At 42.1% G+C, this 27017-nt stretch overlaps 1 protein-coding gene across 2 annotated transcripts in view; it reads left to right on the top strand.

The window, feature by feature from the left end:
• Positions 1-27017, top strand: part of PKHD1 (PKHD1 ciliary IPT domain containing fibrocystin/polyductin) — a 242753-nt gene that overhangs the window by 178015 nt on the left and 37721 nt on the right. For both annotated transcript variants that reach the window (XM_083729646.1, XM_083729647.1), the window contains one exon: positions 2433-2590. In XM_083729646.1, the coding sequence (XP_083585772.1) occupies positions 2433-2590 (158 nt within the window). The remainder of the gene's footprint in view (positions 1-2432; positions 2591-27017) is intronic.

The following is a 27017-nucleotide window of genomic DNA, read 5'->3' as shown; positions in this document are numbered from 1 at the left end:
TGCTTAATATAATAAAAATCTCTAATCAGTTTATGTAAAAACAGTAAAAATAGAACTTTCAATGTTGTTGTTTTTCTAAAAACTAGTTAAAAATGTAATAACAAAAACAACTGTATATGACAAATTAAAGTGACATTTTATGTCGCTGAACTCCAGTTTCAGTGATCCTGGATCACTGGCTGTCCTGGCTGGGGCTGATGGGAATTGAAATCCAAAAACATCTGGAGGTCCACAGGTTCCCCAAGCCTAACCTAGAGATTTCCACAGCAGAAATCTAAATCCACTTGAAAGTCTTTTTGGCTTCCTGTTCAAAGCATTTTGGAAAATGTAATTTAGTGAAGGGTGCACATATTTATTTGTTAGAGGTTCTCTAGCTCCTTTAGCAAAGTCAGAGATTCTAGGATTCCCTGTTTAGGAGCCTTGGCTTGTTTCTAATAGAGTCGTACCTTGGAAACCAAACAGAATCCATTCTGGAAGTCCGTTTGACTTCCAAAACGTTCAAAAACCAAATTGCGGCTTCTGATTGGCTGCAGGAAACTCCTATAGCCAACTGGATGCCGTGATAGCCCCATTGGACATTCAGCTTCTAAAAATAGTTTGCAAACAGGAACAGTCACTTCCGAGTTTGCAATGTTTGGGAGCCAAAACGTTTGGTAACAAAGCTCTTCGACTTCCAAGGTATGACTGTACATGCAATGCCTTCTACATGGACTGGTCTGCTTATGATGAGTTTGAGTTTATACCTCAGGAGTGGCAGGAAAAGGTCAAGTTAGAGATCCAGACCAAAACAAACCCAAGGGCTAGGCACATACTCTTTAATTTCCAAAGGAAATAAATTTAGGCAACTGGTTATGTTTGAGTGTAATGCTAAATCATGACTTAATGCTGCATGAATGAACTGCAGTGAACTTGAGGAAGCTTTTGATTCCACTCTTAGCAAATCAGAGCTTCCCATTTCTTTTGAACCAGGGACTGTGTTTCAGCACCATAGGAAGGGCCAAGCACCAGGCCTACTTCAGTTTAGACAAGCTGTGATTCAGGCATAGCTGTCAAGTGCCCCTTATTTGGCGGGAAACTCCCTTATCCCAGCGCCGTGTCCCGCTGCTGTCCCTTATTGATGATGTCCCTTAAATTTCCCGGGTTTCAAAGGAAGCAGCTCCTCTCCCTCCCTCCCTGCCGGCCAGGGAGGAGGAAGGCTCCGATGTGTTGCTTGGCTGCATTGCTCACCCAATAAGGAGTCTAAGAACGACTGGGGGGTGGAGCTTGCATGCCTTATGTCGATCGGCCACGTTGCCTGGGGAATCACCTTTGCTCAGCGCTTCCCAGCGGAGAGGTGATGGTGGTTTCCCTTGCTGCATCCCCTTTTCCGGGTTGCTGTGCTGTGGGAACCACCGCTTGAGGCTTCGTTTGGCCGCTGGCTGGGCTTTCTGCCTTTGGCTCGGAGGAGCCCAGAAGTTGAACCTACCTGTGCTCTGAAAATCCCTTATTTTGGCTGCTGATCCCTTATTTTCGAGGCTGCTGGTCCCTTATTTTCAAATCTGTAAACTGACAGCTATGGATTCAGGGGCAAGGAGGCTGGGCACCCATCACCATTGCTTCACCACTTAAGCTGAGTAACCTCTTGGGAATTCTCCTGTTTAAAGCATTTTACCTCAAACCAGCTTCCATCTGATCTGGAAGTGGAAAAGTTGTATATATTTCAGACAGGTCTTTTGCATGTACATGTGACAGCTTCAGTGAATTGGCGTTCATTGTAGGGAAGAAAAACAAATAATGGGCATCAGGTGAATACATCCCCTGCCGCTCCCCTCTGATCTGGACAGCAAAATAAGAATGTGACTTGAAATGTAGTGCGGAAGAAACTACCTCACTTTGTTTCAAGCTACAAATGTGTCCATAGCCTGAAAGTAAATGCTGCCAGAATCTTCCTCCCAACTGTGCCTGTGTATCAGACAGTGGGAGCAAGGAGCATGCCAGAAGGGCTTATTCATGTAGCTCTAAACCATGATTTAACTTTATGTCTGAATGAGGCCACTGTTAACCCACTTGTGACTCCAATTTTGTTTTGTATTGTTCTGGGTCTGAGTAAAAATATACTGGTATATGAAATGATGCGTTATCTCTGCATGACTCTAGATTCATACTTCATTTAATACATCTTTTTCAAATCTGAGCTCTTGAAACTTACGTGTTACTAGCTAGAAATATTGCTGAGCTTCAGGTTCACACATAGGCAGAAGACAAACATGAAAACTTAAACAACTGGCGAAACAGTAGCATCCATTTGTATAGAAGAATTTTTGTCTGTTTCTATCACTTTCATGCTACCCACTGTTTAAATAATGTGCCTGTCGATAGTGGGAAAATTCTCTGAGTTGAGTTCAGGGTGGTTTTTTTTCTCAACTATGATATTTGTTTGTTTTGTTTGTCAGAGAAAATGAATCAAATGAATCATGTGTTGCTGTGATCTGTGAGAGCTCAGGAAAAGCTCTTTTCAAAGATTTGGATGGAAGTGCCTTGAGACTGAATCCACCTGTGTCTGTCTTCCCCAAATCAGAGTTTGAAACAGAACAACCGTGTTTGGATGCTGGTAAGTTGCATGCAAGAACCACACAATAAGGCTGAGAAGTCTGGTAAGTCGCAAGAGCAATAAGGCAGTCCAGTCCCACTTTGGCCGTCTGAAGGCAACTGCTTCTGAACTTATATTTTGTGCTGGTTTAAGAAAGATAGCTGCATGACAATAAAAGGATTTGAAGCAGGCTTCCTCAAGCTTGGCCCTCCAGATGTTTTGAGACTACAATTCCCATCATCCTTGACCACTGGTCCTGCTAGCTAGGGATCATGGGAGTTGTAGGCCGAAAACATCTGGAGGGCCGAGGCTGAGGAAGCCTGATTTAGGGGTACCACGACTTCCAGTTGTGTGTATCTTGTCTGCCCTTGTTTCAGGGCAAATAAATTAATTCAGCATAACCTTTATGTGCATTAATGGCAGCGTGGTCCATGTTTATTCTTCAGCAGAGCAGGGTAATTTTATTCACTTTTCACAAGTGCTTTGAAATCCCTAATGTGAGATGCTTTCTAAACAATTGACCTAATAAGATTTCGCTTGAATCCCACAGAGGAGAAAATGCTAGGCCCCCCGGCATAACACCCTGCTCAAACCTTTTAAACCAAACTGCCTGTTTAAAAAGAACCATTCTGTTACACAGCCGTGTGCCGCAAGTGCATGCGGTGAGGCTCTGTTCTCGTCCTGATTAAGACTCTGTTCTGTGATTCCAAATAAACTCTTTAATTACAATTAGCATCTCTTGAGCATGCTGCTGCTGATGGCAGCCATTTTAACAGAAAAGTTGCATCGTTTATGACTTCTGCAGTATGGGAGCTCGATGCAAAGGACGGTAATTAATCCCATTTTCCATCCTGCCCTAGAAATTGATTAAGCACAAAGAGAACTTTAATCTTTAAACAAAATGTCTAATCTTTAAACAAAATGTCTAATGTCTTACCCGGTAAAAGGCATTTCTCTAAGGATCCGTGTCTCTGGCTGCTTAGAGGGCTGATTAATTCGCAATGTTGGTACAGACACACTTCTGCCCGCTGCCTTCTGTGACCTGATTATGAATCACATAATGGCCACAGTGGTCATTGCCACACCAAATTGCCCTTTAAAACCAGGTTAATTGTTCTGTGTGCTCATGCAAATGCATTGCGATAAAGATTGTTTGGTGGGCAGTAGTTTACAAATGTCAGGGAACCACAGAATTTACCTTATAAGTGATATCACAAGAAAGTGATAGACAGGTGCCCCTTAGCTTGCTTTGGGGGTGACTCTATTACTATTGTCATTGGAGAAAAGGTAAAAATAAAAGAGGTTGGGTTTGCGTTCCCCACCTGAAAATTCTAAATTGACCTGTAAATTCTGCCTGTATCTTTTTTAAATATATTGTCCAATCATTTCCATCAGACCCTTAATGTTTATTTGTGTGTGTGTGTCCAGATCATGGACACACATCACAACTTCCTACTTTGAGTGCCCTAAATCCAAAGGACATTTACACCCCCTTTGTTAGTTCTTCCCATCCTCTATTTTCTTGATCGTTTTAACTTACAGTGTGGCCAAAAGTTTTCATCTTTGAAAACTCAGTGTTGTTGCTATGGACTAGTATTTTCCCAATCGGGCAGTTCAAATGTGTTGTGGGATGGGGGATTATTGGTTTGTCATTGTCATTATTCTTATTACGTACTTTGTGGGTTTTATATTGTAATTTTATGTTGTAAACTGCCCTGAGATCTACAAATGAAGGGTGGAATACAAATTTAATAAATAATAATAATAGATCTTCCTTTTAATTATTTTAATGTATCCAGCTAGATATTTTCATGTATCCAGCCCATATATTGGGCATTTGATTTTATTACCTGTTTTTATTCAAAAGTGAATTTCCTTTTGTGATAGCCACTCTGAGCAATAGTCCCATCTCTCCCGGCATTGGGATCTGTTTTCTATATCTGCTTAGAGTACGGGGTTCCTTCCCTTTCCCTGCTACCATTGATCTAGCTTTGATTCAGCACTGGTAGCTTAAGAATTGTGGAGACAGAGTGGAGGAGTGAGCCAAAAGTGGGTACGTGGACATCTAGTTCTACAGAAACAATATCTAAATTTTAGACCTCTCTTTTAAGGCAAATTGAAATTACAAGGACTCATCTGCTGTACATAGTCCAGTTCATAGACTAAGACAAATGGGACCAATGGTGACCTAAAGATTTAGCAAGGACTTTTGCATTTGGTGAACACTTTTGAAACCATTGCCAAAGGAATATCTTGTAAAAACATGTTTCTTACAAAGTGAGAGACAAACCACAAGAAAGCTATGGTTTATGATTCTCAGTTTAGAATTAGTAAGTTAAAGCAGAGGGCTTTTTGCGGGTTAATGGGTATTGCGGTGTCCTTGCTGATATTAGTTGTGTGCAGGCTTAAAGAAGAATTGCATTTCCCCTAAATTTCCCAGGCATATCTGTAACCCAAGCAAACTGCTGAGTGTTAGTGTGCAGTGCTTTACACATAAGTGCTGTGTTTTGCAACAATTAATTTTGCAGAGGAAGCAGCCTGTTTAAAGATGCCTGAAGCGCTCACTGAAATGTGTGTTGTTTTTCAAGGCCACCAGACACACAGTTGGCTAGGCTGGCTAATAAACAAAGCAACAATGCAAAAGCCGTAGCCTTGTAGGGTTTGCTGGAGAAGGGGGATGAGGAGTAAAATGAATAATGCTTACCTGCCAGAGGTGGGTGAAGACAGTAATTGTTTAGCCTGCAGCGGATCTCTGCAAGGGTTAAAAATGACAGATATTAGTTGAAGAGAGCTAAGATTGTTTGGTTTGAAGCTTTCAGCAATACACAGACTGTTATTTACCGGACTTGGTCGATTTACTTCTTAATGCAATAATGACCTGTGAAATGAAACGTGAGCTAGACAATTGTTCCTCATTGTTTCCAGTAAAACATTCTTTCATACCCCATTAAACCACCATTAATTCCGTATGAAAGAGAGGCAATCGCAAGCACACAGATCTTGGGTTTTCTTTCTTTATCACAAATGTCCTTTTCTTTGCTGTAGCCTCTGTTCCTCTAAGACTGTCATGTTTTACCCTAGGAAAAATGACATGCATATAAAACAAGTTCAAATAACCCGTATTAATGGAGATGTGTGTACACTGAAGTTATACCTCACTTGAACCAGTCAGGATTTGCTACATGCTACAGCTCAGTATTAATTTATATACAGTATTAATGAATATATATTAAGAGGCAATTAGTGGGAAGATGTTGATGTGATTGTGATGGTGATAATAGTGATATGCTCTTGGGGTGGGCCTTACACCTGAATGTGTACACTGGTGGCAGCTGTGGCCAGGAGTACCTTTATCCATTTTAGGCTGAGGGGCCAGCTGCATTCCTTTCTGGGGCAGTCAGACCTGGCTATGGCAACACAGATCTTAGTAATGCCCAGGTTGATTTGTTACAATGCCCTCTCCATGAGTCTGTCTTTGAAGAGCCTTCAGAAACTTCAATTGGTTTAGAATGAAGCTGCAATATCATGTTTCTCCTCTCCTGAAACTGCTGCATTGGCTGCCAATTTGTTTCTGGATTTGGTGATGATGTTTAAAGTCCTAAATAGCTTGGCTTTAGGATTCATAGGAGTCAATCCACCTGCACAGGCAGCCGATCCCCCAGGATCAGGAGGATCCCTGAAGGTGCAATCTCAAACAATTCCAGCAGGGAAGGAAGTGTGAGGCATCCAAAGGTGATTGATAAAGATGATGATTTTACTGTATGAGTTTATGGTTTTATATTGTTGTAAACAGCTATGATACATTTCAAGGATACAGAAGGATATAAATATTTTTATAAGAAAAGATAAGCTGTCTTTAAATATCTGAAGAGCTGTCATGTGGGTGATGGAGCAAGCTTCTTTTCTGCTTCTCCAGAGGGCAGGACTAGAACCTGAGCCAGTGGATACAAATTAGAAGAATGGAGATCCTGATTAGGAAGAACTTTCTGACAGTAAGAGCTTTTTGACAGTGGAACAGACTCCCTTGGAAAGTGGTGGACCTTCATTCCTTGGAGGTTCTTAAGCAGAGGTTGGGTGGCCATCTGTCAGGGATTCTTTAGCTGTGATTCCTGCATTGCAGGCAGTTGGACTAGAGGGACCTTTCCAACACAGTAATTCTATGATTCTATGATTCTCTTCTCTGTGTCCTATCAACCACAGAAGCACTGTTGGATGGGAAAAGAGAGAGAGGCTTCTAAGGGGCCACACCTAGATTCTGGAGCACTTGTCCTGTGAAGTATGGTTGGTCCCCTCTGTTGCTGCCTTTTGCCAGGCTTTTGCCATGTGAGGCAGGTATTCGGTAGTATTCTACTGTTGAGTCACATCAGTGCAACAATGTCCACTTGTGTAATGGGATTTCCCCCTCTCCTTGGATGTGCCCTGCACCTTCCCCAAATCTGAGGGTTGGGGAACCCCTAGAACAGATTTAGGGATTGCATGGAGGGAGGGTGATAATGTTTTGTTGTACAAGCAGAAATCCTTGCCTTAAAACATTCCACACAATGTTTTTATACAGCTAATCTGGTTTTCTCAACTGACTCTTTCTTTCTTGCATTGGTTATTTTATGCTACTTTAAGTTTTGATTTTTTAAAAAACGTTGTAAAGCATCCTGAGAGAGATATATTTCTGAAGCTATGAGCCTCACCTGATAGTGAAGTAGATTTTCCTCCCATCCTATATGTATAATTTTTATATCCCATATTCACCCTTCTCCAGAATGGCACCAAACTGCTGGGAAGACACCATGTTTTCTAGGCATGAATATATACCCTAGGCAAGTACCTGAAATGGAAGAAAGATAACGCTGACTCTGGCCACAATTGCTGTTTTGTGGGATCTGATTGAAGATGTATTATTGCGAGTGAGGCTTTCTTGTCCCTTCACATGAATGTGGCTTATCCTACAAAGGTCAAGTCACTTGCATCTCTTGTTCTAAGGTGTGCTCCTTATGTCCTTGGGATACAGAGATGTGAATTTCTCATTTATGAGAATTTGGTTGCCAGTCCTCGCATTGCGTAAAGTCAGTGAAACTTTTTTTTTGTTTTGTTTTATATGGGTGTTGCCAAAAGGAACCCAAAGATAGATATCAATTTAAGCCTTAAATAATATACTCTGAATCGAATCAACAGCTTGTGACTGGGGTTTTATTCTCTCTCTCAGCTAATCACTACTGACCACAATAAGCTGGAGGCTAGAAAATAAAGTGCAAGGATAAAGAAAGGGAAATCGGTTTTATTGTTCTTGTCGTGAGATTTTAGAGAAACATAGCATGGAAAAAAAATGTCAGCAAAAATCATGACCCAAATCTCTTTATAAAAGAAATGAGTTCATAAAAGGTACAAAGAACTTGGAACTGCCTGCAGGCTGTTACATGCAGCGGGTAAGTTTCTTAGTAATTAAAATGCACACAAGCCCAGTAAGCAAGTATATGTTTGAAGCCTGAGAAAGGGCTGTGCAATGATCATTTTACTTTCTAGGGTGCTGTTTTCCCTCTTTAGCTAGTCTGATCAATGAAGCTATGGAAAGGCAGCTTAGAACTGAAAATTATGTTGTTTTTTGTGCAGCCTAATTTCATGATTACTTCAATATCAGCACCAATAGAACTGTGCAGAGTAAGTGTACTGTTATTTTTGTTAGTTGAGTGTAGTCTACCTTTAGCTGTTGTCCTGAAGTTCTGTTCTGAAGTCCTCTCTCCATACTTAGCCAGCAAGCCATTTTCCAGGAAGTTTCATATGCCCAGCATTTAAATAATTGATGAAAATGATATGTTAGAACAAGGTTAAGGCTTTCCTCTTTCCCTGCCATCAGGATGTGTCAACAAGACTTTGATAAGAAATCTGAGAACATATAAAAGCCACTGTTGAGCTTGCATGTAAGTACAAAGCAATGCACATTGGAACAAAAAACCCCTATCCATGTATTTCTATATCACACACAGAAATGTAGCAGCAGAGCATGCTTTCATGGTGCCTGTGGTGCATACATACGTGTGCACCAAGGATGGGAGCCTGACAGACAGCTCAGTAGTAATGCTTCTGAACCTGGCAGATACAGTACAAAGCAAAAGAAGTGGAAGTGAGTGACAGTAAATCCTTACCATTCCTATCTGAAACTTGTAGAAGATAGCAGGGAAGGGGAAACAGCAGCCAAGTAGGCAAGACATGGAGTGAGGAGCCCCCACAAGTACTGCTAATTTGGGAAAACTTACAGACATTGTCATTTGAATTACTAACATGGGTTTGAGTGGAGCTGTGGCTTAAACTTCTTTGGAGGAACCCCATGATGTTACACTTAGGCTTCTGATGGAGGTAGCTATTACCGCTTATGGTCCTTTTAGTGTAAAGGATAAAGTTTGCTCCCCTGTGCCTGTCTGATGTGAAGCACCCAGTGCTCTGGCATTGAAAGCAGTGGTGGCTAGCATTGTTCAGAGACGTCTAGCACAGGCCAAGCATTACAATAAGGACTGTAGAACATGGAGCTATTTGTGAAAAAATTGCTACAGGCGAATGGTACTAATGGCTTGAGAAAGTATCCTTTTCTGTGATGAACGTCTCATAAGGGTAACACCAAGACTGTGGGAGAAAGGGGGAGAAGGAAGCTTTTGTGCGCAGCTCCCTTGTATATCTGCATTTGGAAGTCTTTCATTATTGTTTTCTCTGTTGTCTTCCAAATATTAGCCTTTAATGAAATACACATTTCCTTCATTTATCTTGAACCTATTCCAAGACCAGCAAATACCAGAATTTCAAATGTTATGATAGGATAGGTTCTTTATTGGTTTGTTTTCTTTTCATTCCCTCTGTTTTCACTGTGTCCTTTTTATTATAAATCCTTATGTTTCCAAATCAAGGAGCCTGACTAATCAGAAAAGCTTCCAACTGAGGTAGACAGCTATTCCTCAGAAATGTCCCCAAGTCCATCCCTTGCAGCCAGCTGTTCTGAAAACAGGAAATTGAGGAAGCCAGGTTCCTCAGAAAGATGGGATGTTTCAGATAAGCTTTTTGCATCCTGCACACACAGTGGAAAAGGATATTGAGGGAAGGGGCGGGGGAGATAAGAGAATGAGGTTCAAGGCGTAGGCTGTGAGTTACAATGCAGCATATAGTAGGACTGAAGCACACTCACACAGTGTCATAGGTGCATTCCATCCTGTTCCCATGTTAATCTGTGTTTTTAAATATAAACTCTGCATGAAAATATGTATTTAAATGTGTATTTTATCACAAGATAGAGATTTAAGCCAAAGTTTATCAACCTTTTTGGACCAGCGGGCACATTTTGAATTTTGAGAGCACTGTGGGCATCATTCACAAGGTGGCTGCAATGAGGACGTGGAATAATGCACTTCAGCTGTGGTGAGGGGCATGGCATAACACAAGATTAGAGAGGTCATTGCTGCTCCCCAAGCTTGATGACTTCAAGATTTTACCATGTGAAAGCATCTATGCTTTTCTGGTCCTGATTGTAGAGATAAAGCTGTTAATGGCACAAGAATTTTGTTTTTTTCCAATGACAGCCTTAAACCAAAGACTAAGTTGCCATCTTACACCCACTTATACCTGGGAGTAAGTCCTGTTAAACACAAGAGGGCTTAAGGTAAAGGTAAAGGGACCCCTGACCATTAGGTCCAGTCATGGCCGACTCTGGGGTTGTGGCACTCATCTTGCTTTATTGGCCGAGGGAGCTGGCATTCAGCTTCCGGGTCATGTGGCCAGCATGACTAAGCCACTTCTGGCGTTTACCTTCCCGCTGGAGCGGTACCTATTGATCTACTTGCACTTTGATGTGCTTTCGAACTGCTAGGTTGGCAGGAGCAGGGACCGAGCAATGGGAGCTCACCCCATCACGGGGATTCGAACCGTCAACCTTCTGATCGGCAAGTCCTAGGCTCTGTGGTTTAACCCACAGCGCCACCTGCGTCCCACAAGAGGGCTTACTTCTCAGTAAACATGTATACCATGTACTATAAGCAAGATCTTAATGTATACCTGGGCATAAGCTTTTGCATAAGCCTAAAACTCCCTGCAAAGTTTTCACATTTTTCACATTTGTCATTGGGGGAGGGAAGTCTTTAACACCCACCTGAACCTATAGTATAGTAGTATTTGCAGATATTAACTTCTAGGGGATAACTGAACTCAGATGAAGCCACCACAGGAATGATGAGCACCCTGGTTGTAGGGGAAAAGGAAGGGCAAATTATGGTGAATCCCAAGGACTAGTAGAGAATACAACAGAAGCAGAAAAAGTACACTAAAGGGGAGGGGAAACCGGAAGCTCCTTAGGCCCCCAGGGATTCCTGTTGCCCGATGTCACTTCACCCATTGGCTAAATAAACCTGACATGCAGGAACCAGGCCAGCTCATTTCACAGAAATCACCTGGGAGGATACCTGCACATTTTATTGGGAGGATACCTGCACATTTTATTAACACCTTTATTTCTAGGAGGGCAAGGGACTTACTTTAAAAAAATTAAAATAAAGCTCAGCAGGTGCTATGGCACTTGCAAGCACTACAATGGTGCCCCCCCCCCCCGATTTAAGTACTATTTTATATGAATGAATGCATTTCTAAACATATTTTAACCTGCTTTTTTAAATGCATTTCGGAAACTTTCTTGAGCTGAAAACTCAACTGAAAGATTAAAGTAACTACTAAGTTACTTTTTAACTTTTACTTCAAAGATGACTAAAAGATGTGTTACAGATATAAACATTTTGTAGCTTTGCAATACTTAATATGAAAGCATGGTCTATAAATGGTCAAATAAAGAATGGTCAAATAAAGCAAGCTGCTGAATTGCAACTCATTACCAAACTTAAAACCATGGAGAGACCTGGTCTGAATAGAGATATTGGATTCTTATCTCATTTTACACGATAAAGCCATTTTTAGCCATCTCACCCCTTGCTTTTTCCTGTAAACCTGTTGACAACTGTTAACGACTGCATTTGGTCTCACCACACCTATCAGCCAATCACCCATTCCCACCACCCTTCTGAGTAATACCCCTTCCCACCCTCTCACTATATATAAGGGTCTGGTGACTTCTGTTTCAGTGTATCTGAAGAAGTGTGCATGCACACAAAAGCTCATACCAATAACAAACTTAGTTGGTCTCTTAGGTGCTACTGGAAGGAAAAAAAATATTTTGTTTCGACTATGGCAGACCAACACTGCTACCTACCTGTAAAGAAAATATGTTATCTTAACCCATTGCTCAAATACAATACAATCTTCTTCCGCATATGCGTTTAGCTGGAAGTGCCCTCTTATGGGATACTTTTTCAATGTCTTCCCCCACTGTTGCCTCTGCCCCATTTGATCCTCCCAGATTTGACCACTTCATTTTGAAAGGTCCCTCATGTGTTGCTTGGTAAATATTTCTCTGACAGCTATCTCCTTCTCCTCCTCCTCCTCCTCCTCCTCCTCCTCCTCCTCCTCCTCCTCCTCCTCTTCTTCTTCTTCTTCTTCTTCTTCTTCTTCTTCTTCTTCTTCTTCTTCTTCTTCTTCTTCCAGTCTACAATTTAAGCTCTGTTTCTGACAGGTTAATTGGCCAGTGTTTAATAAAACCAATTAAGCAATAAAACTGTAAAAGTAATTAAGGTGATCTAATTCATTTCAGGTCTGTTCTGTTCTTGAATTGTCCTACTCTTCTTATGGTGGTTTCTCTAAAATTAAGCCCACTAACAAAATGGGGAAAGTGTCAAGTCAGTAATTAGATTTTGATATGGCTCAAAACGATTTAATAATAGTGTGATAAGAGGAGTTTTGTATTATAGAAGACCGTCAGCTATGCAGTGAAGGCATGGTTTTCAGGGGTCAACTTTACATGTATTTGTTCAGCATTTGTATATCTGACTATAGAAAAATTGGGATTAATCATGAATGGTGGACAGATGCAAATACGCACAACTTCTTGACACATGGACACAATATTCATGTTGTTCTAATGAGAGGAAGGGGCCGTAGCTTTGAGGGACAAATAGCAGTGTCAGGAAGACAGTGGAGAGAGTTCAGTCCTGTCCTTTCCACCATGCCACACTCCTGATCTGGATCAGGGGCCTCTGGAGCTGCTTTTGATTTTATTAAAATCAAAATCTCAAGCAGGGAATTCAAAGGTGAGGTTAATGCCATGTCTAGTTTAACTTACACTTCAGAAATGTCCTCCAGACAGTTTACTGTCAGGTAACCCCTGAAAGTCAGTGAGATTACAGTGGTGCAAGAGTCACAGAGACTTTAAATTTATATTTCTGGATTGCTTTTGAAATCAATACTACTGCTTAAAATGCTGTTTTAATGCAGGAAGATCTGACCCCAGTTTTAATTATCTACAAAGTTCTAGGTGGAAGTTAAGTACCATTAAAAGACCTGAGACTTTTCAAGTAAAGATGTTTACAAATGTAGTACTGAACTGTTGCCACTGTTACTCTGTACGGCATGGTATTGCAACATAGCAAATGAGATAAATTGGTTTACTCACCACACTCCCTGTTTGACTAGCTTTTCACACGGCATATTGCATAAAGAAGACACCTGTTCGAATAAAGTAAAATGGAAGGCAATGTTGTCTGTTTATGGAGCTATCATTTCTTATTCTTTAAGAAGCATTTTATAACTAATATCTCCCCTCAGGGGTTGCACAAGTTATGGTGCATTTCAGAAAGATGAGTTAATAGAGAAAAAGTCTGTAACAATTGCAATAAAATAACAATCTTCTTAGATCAAAGGAGAAAGCTACCGAATAAATATTAAATTCAATAAGAAAAGTTTAGAGTACTTGTTAAAATAATTGGATGGCTGTCCAGTTGTTTGCAATTTCCCTCAAGTGCTTATTTTGGCATTCATTAAACACTAGTTTGTACCCCAGGAACACTTGAAAGAATGGATGGGGATATTAGTAGCTTGCTGAAAGGGATACAGAGGCTCTTAATGGAAATGCATATTTACACTGAAAAGGAGCTATAATTGGTTTCTCATCATTCAAGTTCATGATTTTGTTTCAAATCTTTATTAAAGTTAAACCAGATTTACTCTTATCCTCTTCCTTGGGAGATAATCCCACCGGTTTATGCCTTACCTTCTGGAACCTGATGTTAATGGATCCAATTCCACTCAGCTCAAAAGAACGGTCATTGTTGGCCCTAATGGGATGAGGGCAAGGAGGCCAGAGGGAGCCTCACTCGTCTGCCCACCAAGTACTTGTGCTTTGGTTGAGCATATGATTTACACGTGAACTGCCTTGAATTAGGGATTTGATAAGGTAATTGAGATCACCCCAAAAACAAATACAACAACAACAACAACAACAATAACTTCAGATACTCAAAAATCTATTAAATTGCCTGAGATAAAGATGGTGACATCCTCCCTGGAGTGGGCATCTATGTCCAATATGCCTTCTCAGCACCTCTGGAAAGCACATCTGAGTTGGGCTTATCAGAGGATAATTCTTGATTTGTGCTCTTTTAGTTTTAATTGCATTAATTCCAGTGTGAATATGCACAGCCATGCGAAACATCAGCTCTACTAACCTAAGCACTGGAAATTGCACAAAATCCACCAAAGCATGTTTCAAAAAAAGAAGAAATTATTTAGCATAAATGCCACTAAAAAGTCACCACAAATATTGTTGTCCAGTTGCTGCCCTAAAATTTCACATTCAACAATCCCTATAACAAATCGAAAACAGCACGTGTCTGCTGAGTATGACACTAAGGCCAAATTCCATGTGGCATACGACATAGCGGAAAGGTCACATTGCCTTGCATCAGGGACTACTTAAGTCAAGTTAATTAATGGCTCTTTCCCCCCTAACTCAACTGAATACACCTCTGAGAAAAGTGATGTTTGCAAAAGCTCTGTAATCTACTACTTTGTGACCTGACACTCTGTAGCTCCACCCTTGCACACTGAGAGTGTTCGAAGTAGCAAAGGACACACTTCTCAGGCAGAAGTACTATTCAGTGTCCCCCTGGAGGTAAGGAAATGCAGTTTGGGCCACAGAGATCATTCTTGGCACTAACAGAGTGCACAGAGTGAAGAAGAAGAAGAAGAAGAAGAAGAAGAAGAAGAAGAAGAAGAAGAAGAAGAAGAAGCAGAAGCAGCAGCAGCAGCTTCCAGATTGTATGTTTCCATGTCCAACAAGCTCTCTGGGACCTATGCCTGCAAAAACCTTGGAAAATGCGGTTGGGATATTACTTGCTTATGAATAGATGTCAGTTGTGCAGACAGCATCCATTTTGCAAAATTCATAAATGTGCCATCCATCTAAGGAGGGCACAAGATTTTTCAACATATAAGGATGCATTTTTTTTGGAAGAAGCATTTTTTGGAGTGAAGGTGCTCCAGAACTAGTGATGTCACTAAAGTTCTAAAACAAAAGATCCAGATCATGAATTTCCACAACTTATAAAGCCCAGGCGCAAGCCAAGGAGGGTGTCTTTGTCTTAAAATTCCTGCTATGGTTAGAAAGCAATTTAAAACAAGACTTAAGAGTTCATTAGCCAATTTAACACTTTCATGGTGGGGGTTGACATGCATCAAACTAGGCGCTTAAAGATCACAGCTAATGACACTGTCATGGATTGCTGCAATTGACACCTAGCTTTTTTTTTTAAAAAAAATAAGAATCTTGGGCATTAGTTCCCCTAACAAACACCATCAATGAAAGTCCTGTGTAATGGTTTCTGCTTGCACAATTGGGCTTTCTCTCTTCTCCCCTCCACCCCATGCCCGTGAAATGGGCTCTGGGGTGGTTGGGAGTACCCCCAGAACAGCATGTGGTGGAATGGGGGGGGGTCATTGATACAGTTGTGCAGATGGAACATTTGTAATAGTGAAACATTGAATTCTACCCATAGTTTTGACAGTAGCTTCACCTGAACAATCAGTTGGCCCTTGAATTTCCGAATTCCAAAAAGTACTAATGATTGCTGTGAGGCAAGGACCTTTTTTCACAAAGAGACAAAGTGGAAAAACTGCTTTGGAATCCATGGTTCAGCTGCTTGGGTCTGAAGGGAGGAAGACAGAACAGGAAGCCTCCTATAGAAGACAGCACAAAAGGAGCCTGTGAATCTAATGGAAGGGAGGACGACCTGGTTCATCCAATTCAAGTAAGAGGCAGAGCACATACTTCACGGCCAGAAAGCTCAAAGTTTGATCCCTGATATCTTTGGGCAGGGCTCAGAAAGATACCTGTCTGAAACCTGGAGAACCATTGACAGTCACCGTTGACGATGCTGATGGACCAATAAGTCTTATTTAGTCTAAAGCAACTTCCTATGTTCCTGTCACAGCAAGATTTATCAACTTTGAACTCATAAAGCACAGCCATCCCTATGCAGACTCACAGCCACACCTGCAGGAATAACAGAAATTGTGCAGGTCAAGACAACAATTTTGACAGTGCCAACAAATTCTATAAGCAGGCTAGAAAAAATAGAGAAAAAAGAAGGAACAATGTAACAAAGAAATGGTTCCTGCTCACATTACTCTCCATAAAGAGTTTCCACTGAAAGGAAAGCGTTTTGCAGCTTTATTGGTGACTAGGGATGAAGGAGAAATTTGATTCACTTTGTATTTATAGGCAAACATACTTATTTTGCATTTTCTGCAACAATTTGCCAGCTGAAACATGGCTAGCCTTCAAAATTCACACTTTTGTGAATTTTGCAATGCAATTTTCCAGCCAAGTAGCTTATATAAGAATTCATGCACTGGGATAAAGTGTGCATAATAATACATAGATAGCATACAATGTGAAAATATCATGCAAAAATGAATTGTTTAAGACAAAATCACTTTGCAGAAATGTCTATATTAGGCAAAAGTGCATGCAAAGATATGTGCTGTATATTAGGAGAAATTCACTCTAAAATACTGCTGAGTTTTCATGAGGGCTTGTACTTTTAAAAAATTGCAAACTGACTTCCCTAGCAGGCTTTGTGGTAATTTGTGGCTGACGTTGCTCCACACCTAACACAAAGCTACCAATATTTAAATATTTCAAAATACACAGAGTATTTGGAAGAGAAATCTGAAGTCTCAAACTTAAAAAAAATGGAGCAAAAGCAGGAGAGGTAAGTTGTTCTTGTCCCATTTCCGCCAGTGATGTGCAGCTTAATTTATGTTCCCAACAAGGCTGGGAGCTGTTCAACAGGTCAGGTAGCAAGTCTCATAGGAGAGTAGCAGAGCTGTCTGGTTAGACAGGGAGCTGAGATGTAAATGAGATGTTGGGCAGGAAATGATCTGAAGTGATCTGAAGATTTTAAAGCACAATCAGGAATTGGGGTGGGTTTCAAGCCCATCCAACTGAACATGCTTTAAAACTCTCTTCTTTCAAACTCTTTTCCCACCTGCACTCCCGGCGTCAGGGTTTTATGTATGTTCCCATTCCCAGTTTTACACCTCACATGTTCAAGCAAATGCCTGAACATGGATTGTTTTGGTTTTGGATGCTGATAATGAACCTGAATGCTTTTTGCTTGATTTTCTTCCCAGTGGTTCAAAGCAAGCCAGAGCTGCATTTGACAGAGCTGCATTTAGTTAAGGGAAAATGAGGTGGGAAATTTAGTTCATTTCCAGCAGAAGACACCAGTGGGATGAGTAATCTGTGGGAAATTGTGCCATTTCTTTCACTCCAATGCAGCATGAACAGAGCAAGCAGTCAGACAAGGCAGCCTCTTAAGGAGGTATCTGAATTTAATAAGGCTGTCTGGAAGGGGAAAGATACAGATAGAAGATTAGAAAGATAACAGAATGGGGTGAGGGGAGAGAGAAAAACAAAGGTAATTATAGACTGATCAGAGAACATTGTTCTCTTCTAGGATCAAGTGGTGGGAACGGGAAACAAATAATCTGACTACTATGAAAACACACCTAACTATAAGAGCAGAATTCTGAAGATACTTTTTCCACCCTTATCAGAGAGCATGCCATCATAAATCCAAAACAAATTAACTTAACAATTTATTCACTAGAGGACAAGAGCCAAAGGAAGTACATACTTGATTATCAGGATGCTTTAATTCATTCTCCCCTTTTCTGGTAATGATGAAAAAAATACGTGCTGAAGTTAATTTAGTTATATCTAATGGTAAAACCTTATGGAGCCCTAAAATTATTGAAAGTAATTTTAGCATTCCACCGAGTATCTTATTACACCCTCTGCAGTCCTACTCTAGTGGTTAAAAGGCAATTAGGTATAACAAACTGCGCAAGAATATGGATGAGGAGGTACACCTTCAGATATTCTTTAAAATATACAGTGAAAATAATCATACATTTTGGTACCTCTGGTAACGAACTTAATTCGTTCCGGAGGTCCATTCTTAACCTGAAACCATTCTTAACCTGAAATACCACTTTAACTAATGGGGCCTCCTGCTGCCACTGCGCCACCACTGTGCAATTTCTTTTCTCATCCTGAGGTAAAGTTCTTAACCTGAGGTACTACTTCTGGGTTAGCAGAGTCTGTAACCCGAGGTGTTTGTAACCTGAGGTACCACTGTATATTATTAATTTTCACTGTTGTGGGGGAAAAAACATAATTCCTGAGAGCAATTTTCAGCATGAAAATCAAATTTATTTTATTTATGTATTTAAAATATTAATTTCCTCTTCTTGATGATACATTGGATAGCAAACTATAAAATACATACAATTGTCACAATAAATCAGGAAAGAAAGCAGCATCTTGCTTCTTTCTGAACATCAACGAAAAGTTAGCATGGTGAATGAAGAGTGGTCCCAAGGCAAGGCACAACAGATGAAAAGGCCCCATTCCTTGAGCAAGGCCTTTGAAGAATGACCCTGATTGTTGGGCAGGTGGATGTGGGAGTTGAAAGTCTTGAAGGTATCTTGAAGACTAAGGGCAGCACTCTGAAAGGTGCCCAGAAGCAAACTGGCGATCAGTGCTGCAATCCCATGCCCACTTACCTAGGAATAAGATCCATTGAACTTAAGTTGAGCAGACACCAGCAGACTCCTCCTTAATTGCTCTACTTAGTAGTCTAGTGGCTGTATTTTGCACTAAATTAGCTTCTGAACAGTCAGGACACACATAATTGTGGCCAGGTCACATTTTCCAGGAAAGACCACAGCTGTTGATCTCCTGATATTTAACAATGAGTTTGATGAAGCCTCAACACAGCCTTAGCACATGTGCAGGAAAATATGAATTGAGATATATACATGAACATACACTAAAGCTCAGAAGCTAGCCTTCAGAGTGGGTTTCCATCCTCAACCACCCTACTCCAATGCAGAATTTCGTACATTTAAATTTGGGGAAGTAAGGCAGAGGGTACATGCCAGTAAAACCAATTAGATACGCACTAATTTCTTTTCTGTGAAACAGCAGTAAGCAATTAATCAGAATTTTGATCACAACTCAGATGGCAATTCTAATTGCACTTGCCATTTCCCCAGCAAATATGGAATCATTATCTTTTCTATTTGCCTCCCCACCCTATCTTTCTAATCTTCCGGCTGCCAGAAGCAAAACGTTTTCCAAGAACTATATATTTTCTCTCTCTAGAGGCAGCATTATACCTCTGGACTGAGGGTCTGCGTGTGCTCAGACCATGGTTGCATGTAGTGCAGGCTTCAGTGTAATTTGAATGAATACAGAGTGGCAGGCTGGCTGCTTGCCTGAGGGGTGGGGAATTCTGCCTTATGAAATTATGAGAGAGGATGAAAGGTAGCAGCTCACTCCATTATAAACCTTCTGGGAGGGGACTGGAGACATCTGACCTCTGCCCAGTCATCCAGCTTGTATCTAAGGGCGGGCGGATGGTGAGGGAATGCCATAGGGCCTTGCTTCTGTTCTATTATTACTGTTAAGGACAAAGCCCTCCCTCCCTCAATACACAACTGAAGGAAGAACAGTGGCAGACTGGGGCAATATGGTGCCCTGTGTGAGGCCAAAATTTGACGCTCCTCACCCAGCCCTTGTACTGCCTTCCTAAAGCTGGGTACGAGAGGTGTGGGGTTTGAGAAGGAGGTTCAAAGCTCTGGCAGGCCCCCAAAGCTGGGAAAGCACCAACTAGGCATTGAGAAGGAGATGGGAGGATTCTGGGACCCTGTGAGGGCCCCACACCACCTTCCCAAAACCTAGTGCCTTACCAAGCTTTGAGAAGGATTGTCCAGTCATGAGACAGATCATAAAAAGGCTTGGGATTGTAGACATCTCGATGGTGGGCTGTGTTTATTATCAATATTTAAAGAGGTCAGTGCAGAACTAGTTTGTAAAACTCATATATTTAATTGGTTGCTGCTAGATTGGCCAAGGATGGAGAAATACATTGCACTTTTCCCTTCATGTTTGGTTTCAGGAGGACCTACATATCTCAATTTCAGGAAAGGTGACTCATTTGGTGCATGTTTCAGGAGGCACTGCCAAGCCAATGGACTGCACTACCACATGGTGGATGTTTTTGACATATATTAAGAATCAGGCTCATGGCTGACAGGTTATTTGGTATTGATTATATATTATATCTACTAGTACTTGCCCTTTCTGTTCTTGCCAGAACAATAATCGTATTTTCTAGTCTGACTTTAGAGTGAACCTCTTCATGTTCTGATGTCATATCCAACCATGTAGCATCTATAATAGCAAGTCACCCCCTAGTTCTTTGAATCCATGCTGGAACTGATGGTGGATGGAGATCCTTGTTTGAAGGAGAGGAGGACTGAAATAAGCCTGGTTTTGCATGCTAGTGTGAACTTGGTGGGAAAGAAAGCAGCATTCTCTTCAAACTCAGCATTCTGATGTCGGGGTAGGGGTGGGGAGGATCTTTGGAATATAAGTTCTCTGGGGTAGGGTTACCAGATGCCCCCATTTCCTGGGACAGTCCCCAGATTTGTGAATAAGTCCCTGGACAAATTCCATCCTCAGAATGTCCCCGGATTTCATCTAATGTCCCCGGGAAACATAGCAAATCAGAGCAGCCTCCCAACTTCTGGGAAGGGAGGCTTCACGCTGCCTATCCGAGCTTGCGTGCAAGTAGGAGGGAGCAGGGATCTCTCAGTTAGGCAACGGGAAGCCTCCCTTCCCAGCTGAGGGATCCCGGCCCCCTCCTGCTTGCACACAAGTAGGAATGGGATTGGGGCTGCTCCGAGGGAAGGGAGGCATCACGCTGCCCGAGCCTCGCCGCCAGCACCACTCTCAGCCCTCCTTCTCCATCTTCCATGCCTGACCCACTGGGCACCGCTTCCCCACCACCACCGAAGAACCAACAACTCAGGGGCTGCCCAGGCTCATGGAGAAAGGAGATAGAAGGTTTGGAGGAAGTAGAAACATGGTGTTTGAGGTAAAGGCGGCAGCCGCACCTCTGCTGCCGCCATCGCTGCAGCATTAACGTCCCGAACGTGTAGTATTTGTTTATTTATTTATCTAAAGTGTCCCCAGATTCATTGAAAAAAATCTGGTAACCTTACAGTTTGGGGAGGAAGAACACTCAGCATTTTTTAAATGTATTAACACACTTCCTTAGAGGGTGAGAACATGCAGGCAGGATTCTGAAGACAGATAATATAACTAATCACAGGAAATTGCTATATAAGCTTCTTTGCGCTGAGTCTTCCCCCACAGAGTTCCTTCAACTGGGGCGGGGGGCAGATCTGGCTCTACTTCTGACTTTCTAGCCAAGTCATTAATCTACCAAATAGCACATTCCATTTATAACTAGGACTGTAAGAGCAACTCATGTTCCCTTTACATGCATCCTCTCTGATGCCAGAATTTATTCCCTCTTGCGCATTCCCACACAGCTGCAAAATGAACGAGTGAGCTAAACAGCCTCATGGGTGGATCCAATGTGGTGGCTCTTTTGCACCTGGTTTCCATATGGTAGCAAATGGGTAGAAACCCCACCAGCACCAGCACACTATTGGTCCAATCTCAGTGGCCACTCCCCCAGCACTGTGAGATCACACTTCATTCACAGAACGATTAACATAGGGAGTTGCCTTATACTGAGTCAGACCATTGGTGTTGCCTATGGAGAGCCAGTGTGGTGTAGTGGTTAAGAGTGGTAGACCCGTAATCTGGGGAACCGGGTTCGTGTCTCCCCTCCTCCACATGCAGCTGCTGGGTGACCTTGGGCCAGTCACACTTCTTTGAAGTCTCTCAGCCCCACTCACCTCACAGAGTGTTTGTTGTGGGGGAGGAAGGGAAAGGAGAATGTTAGTCGCTTTGAGACTCCTTCGGGTAGTGATAAAGCGGGATATCAAATCCAAACTCTTCTTCTCTTCTTCTTCTGACTCCACGATTTCAGGCGGGGAGATTAAAGACCAGGAAATGAACCCCAAACCTTCTGTATGCAAAGCAGATGCTCTATGACTGAGTACCACTCACCTTCCTTTGGCTCACCTCAAAACCTGTTCTTAATTAGTATTAATATTTCTATATTTAATAGTACCACATTGCCATCATATTTCTGAGGAACTCTCAGCTGTTTAGTTGCGGTGGGGTGGCCAAGCTTACTACAGAGGTCTTACTACAGGGGAGGTCTTACTACAGAGAGGAGACACTTTTCCCAGTATTTTTTCAGCTGGAAACAAACCTCTTGAGCGTGGCTAGAAATGGCATTTCCTGCTGGGAAGCACTGTATCTGTAGTTTTCTATGCCTCCCAAACTGAATGTGGATAGAAGGTAAGAACTAGAACGGGAGTACTAGCTAGTGGTGGGAGCAAATCACACTTCAGACTGGACCTGAATTCAAAGGGATCTGGACCTTTCTTAGCACAGGCTGAGGTTTCCATATCTACAAATCCACACTTCCACTATTAGACGCCTGTCTTGTGCATGGCATCCACCTTTTATGTGTGTGCTGCGGGAAATATGAGTATCCCAGTAGCGTTTCCCACAGCCATCATGATGTGTAGAGCTGTCTTTGAAATCTGGGTCAGCAAAGAATAGAGTTCCAGTTCAGATGATTCATCTCGCATGGCAGAAGGTCACCAGAAGCACCAGCCCGCTTTCAAACCTGGTTTTGTGCATCAGAGAAGAGAAATGCTTCTGTGTTGCCAGGAAATCACCCCCATGCTGAGTCTGGCTGAAAGGTCTGGATGCAGGAAAAAAGAGCAGACAGGGCCAGCTGTACATTGCAATTTCTGTTTGTGGTCTACTAAAACGTCAGGCACGGGAGGCTTGACTCAGACTTGCCAAGTTGGGCATGTTTTAAAGACTTCACCTGAATGTTCAGCCAGCTCCTGATATGCAATATGGTGAAGCGACTCACATATGCAGAGCAGGCTGCTCTGTGCTGAGAAGAGCAGACAGGCCGCCAAGGGATAAGGGTGGGGGCCGCATTTCTCTCTGCCAGAGAATTGCGTGTGCTGGGCATCAGATGTGAGCATACTGAACTTTAGCGGTATAGGGGCTGCCGCTCCAGAAGGTGACAAGAGATGGGGTCTTTCTTTCAGCTCCTATGAAATAGATGCCTTTCCTTGGCAATGCACTTCCTATTACATTCATCAATGTAACCACAGTGTCATGGAATTTTGCAATCTGAGCACTCCTTTAAGTCCTGTAATTCTCCCTCCTTCAGATCTGGGCCCGGAAATGTGTGAATTATGATTTTCCCACCGGGGATGATGGAGATTGTAGTTCAGTTCTCATGAGCCAGATGGGAAAAGCCTACTGGCCTCTCCCATTATTCAGGGAGACTTCTACAGGTGCTACCTGGCCTCCAAAGTGAGTTCTTTGCTGTATATGAAATGGAACGGCAGGTGACCTGGAGTGGTGCCCAGGACATAGTGTGAGATGTAAGTGTTGTTGAGCCACTTGGGAGCAATGACCAAAGGGCTAGTAAATTAAATGCACGCGAAAATGGCCAATTGCCAAGAAAATCCAACACAGTCACATTAGACTTCAAAAGAAGAAATGTCCCCCCTAATGAGGAGATTGATAAAAAAGAAGTTGAAAGACAACATCAGGCGGGTGAAATCACTCCAAAACACTTCGCAGTTTTTTAAAAACACAATATTAGAAGCTCAACTGGAGTGGATACCACAGATCATGAGGGCGAAGAAGATGCCAACATGGTTAATGAGGAGAGACAAAGATGCTATTAGAGGCAAGATGGCTTCTTTAGGGACTAGATGACTCTCGGAATCCCTTCCAACCCTATGATTCTATAGTCTTGTGTGAATGAAGAGAACGAAAAGGAGCACAAACTTTGGCCAAAAAAAAGTACAAGCCAACAGTAGGGGATGCTTAAAAAGAATTTGAGAAACGCATTGCTATAAACCTGAAGACCGAAAATAAGAAGTTATTTAAATATATTAGTAACAGGAAACCATCTAGAGAGGCAGATGGGCCCCAAGGGAGTCAAAGGAGTGCTAAGGAAGGATATGATTGTGGAGAAGTTGCATGAATCATCTGCATCTGTCTTCACAGTGGATGATATAGGGCATATCATGGTGCCTGAACTACCTTTGAAGGAAATGAGTCTCAGGAACTAAGGCAGATACTGGTAATGGGATATGAAGTTATTGGTCTAATAGGCAAAATAAAAACTGACAAACATCCAGGTCCGTATGACATCTACCTGAGACTTCTCAATCAGCCTCTGTACCTGAGGACTGGAAAGTAGCCAATATAACACTAGTTGTTAAAGAGACCCAGGGGAATCTGAAAATTACAGGTTGGTTAGTTTGGCATCTGTGGTGGAAAAACTTGTGGAAAGTAATAATAATAATAATAATAATAATAATAATAATAATAATAATAATTTTGTATACCGCCCTATACCCTTGGATCTTATTGTTAAAGATAAAATAACCAAGCATATAGAAGAACAAGACTTACTGAAGCAGAACCAGCATGGCTTCTGCAAGGTCAAGTCTTGTCTCACGAACCTGTTAGAGTTCTTTGAGCATGTCAACAAGCATAGGGATAGAGGTGATCTAGCTGGCAAAACATACTTGAATTTTCAAAAAGGTTTTGACAAATATCTCACTGAAGACTCTTGAGTAAGCTTAGCAGTCAAGAAATAAGATGAGAGGTCCTATTGTGGATCATGAATTGGTTAGGCTGTAGGAAATAAAGAGTGAGAATAAACTGACAGTTATCTGAATGGAGAGATGTAGTGGAGCCCCCCCCCCCCAAAGGATCAATACTGGGACCTGTGCTTTTTAACTTGTTCATAAACAACCTAGAATTAGGAGTGAGCAGTGAGGTAGCAAAGTTTGCTAATGATCTTAAATTGTTCAGGGTCGTTAAAACAAAGTGAGGGTGAAGAGATACGAAAGGATCTCTCCAAACTGAGTGACTTGGCAGTAAAATGGCAAATGCAATTCAACAGAAACAAGTTGCAACAACGAAACCCTTAATTCCACTCATATATTCATGAGGTCTGAACTGATAGTGATGGACCAGGAAGAAGACTTTTGGGTCACAGTATATTGCTCAGTGAAGTTGTTGACCCAATGTGCGGCAGCTGTGAAAAAGCTAGGGATCATTAGGAACGAAATTGAAAATATGGTTGTTGTTGTTGGCATCTGTCTGTTTTGAGAGACAATGGAGTTTGTTACCTCGCTGGAGTGGAAGCCTGGGCAGTGTGTAAGCCTGGAGGTCCTGGGCTGATGGTCCTGGGCTGCCCAGATGACAGGACCCCTCTCTCAGCCTCACTGATGTGGTCCAAATGAAAGCAGTGCAATATGTTTGGCACCAGCTTGGCTGCAGGAGTTGCCAGAAGGAGGCGTATAAGGCACCATCCAACTGTTTAGGAACTCCACCCTGGATCTGCAGAGGGTTTATTCCTTAGCCCTTTCTTCTTCTGAAGATTTCCTGCAAGGCAGCAGATTTTAGGATCAGAGTTGCCCTTCTCCTAGATGAGCCACCTTCCCAGGTGGACAAGCCCCATCTGCCCCTCACTTCCATCTACAACATGTGCAGAAACCACCTTCTTGACCATTGGACTCACCATAAACTACGTCTGCTCAATCCACTTGAGCCTCTTTTCACATGCATAGGAAGTCCCTAACTCACTGAGAGTTTGAGACCCATTGTCTGCCCTCACCTGGTTTAACCAGCTGGTTGAAGCCATTCCCTGGTGTGGCCACTGTCAACTTCTAGGAGCCAGAGGTGAGAGCTAAGTGCAGGGAGGTGACCAAAGGTGGTCATACTACCCCAGAAGGAGCATGATGTGCCCCCCACCAGAGGTACTGCCCATCCTCTAATACCCCACACACCCAAATTGAAAATAAAACCACTGATATCACAATTCTGTTATACAAATCTATGATGCAGCTGTATTTAGAATGCCATGTATAGTTCTGGTCACCTCATTCAAAAAGGATATTGCTGAGTTGCAAAAGGTCCAGAAAAGGGCAGTGCTGGAAGATTCAGGACCGATGCTTCCTTTCTCCAGCACATTGTTAAACTATGGAACTTGATCCCACAGGAGGCAAGTGATGACCATCAACCTGGATGGGTGTTGCTTGAGAAATGTCACTGGTAGAATAATACATTGCACCTTGATCCCGAACTGGAAAATTAAAAGTAATGATTTATTATATTTAGAATTTAGTCAATTCTCTAAGAACAGTATGTGCACAAATTGGTGTTCGGTTCAAGATGTTTCCACAGAACACTCTCTAGACACGTAGTTTGGGAATATTGGTTTTGGACCATCCCTAATGAACGGTTTACATTTCAATGAGTTTTGTGGGAATTCTACATTATACATGCCTGAGTTCTTATTCATGAGGCCCAAAACTGTTTTAACTGGGAAATGATCATAAATGACATAATGGAATGTTTCTATTTTGGAATAATCATTTGATTTCCCGACTTTGTTTTTGCAAAAGAACAGGATAATTTTTTAGCGATGGGACAACACCCCTTGGCTCATCTCAAAATGCAAGCTTGTTTTGGGTTTGGTTTTTTTATAGCTTTCCTTGCAAATGTTTTGAACCAAAAGTGTGCTTTCTCTCTCCATGTATTCCCAGGCCATGCTTGTAAAAAATGCATGAAGTGCACACACCCTCCACCTTTCCTTAACTGGAAATGACGCTGCTGAGCAAGGCTTGGCCCAAGGCATTTTGCCGCCTGAGGCAAAGAACAAGATGGCAGGCACATGCCAACACAGACAATGGGGCACAAGAGGGCAGCAAACTAAGGGGCACAGGACCAGGTTGTGTGGCACTCATAGCTCTGCCCAGAAGCACCTTCCCAGAGTTCATAGTTCCTTAGCATCAGCTTTCTAAATTGGTTGTCTCACTACCTAATTTTTCTGCCAGTAGTCTTGGAGCCATAGCTCCTTCTGTTTCCCAATTCAATTTGGGAGGCAAATAAAACTACGAATCCTTTGCTTCCCAGGAAGAAATGATGCCCCCGAACTTGCTCAACAGCTCCTTCTCCTGTATCTAGCAAGCCTTCCTCATCACCAGT

This window comes from Podarcis gaigeae, assembly GCF_964106915.1.
Source record: "Podarcis gaigeae genome assembly, chromosome: 3".
Taxonomy (NCBI): domain Eukaryota; kingdom Metazoa; phylum Chordata; class Lepidosauria; order Squamata; family Lacertidae; genus Podarcis; species Podarcis gaigeae.
Note: the sequence above shows the minus strand (reverse complement) of the source record. Positions and strands in the feature narration are given on the sequence as shown.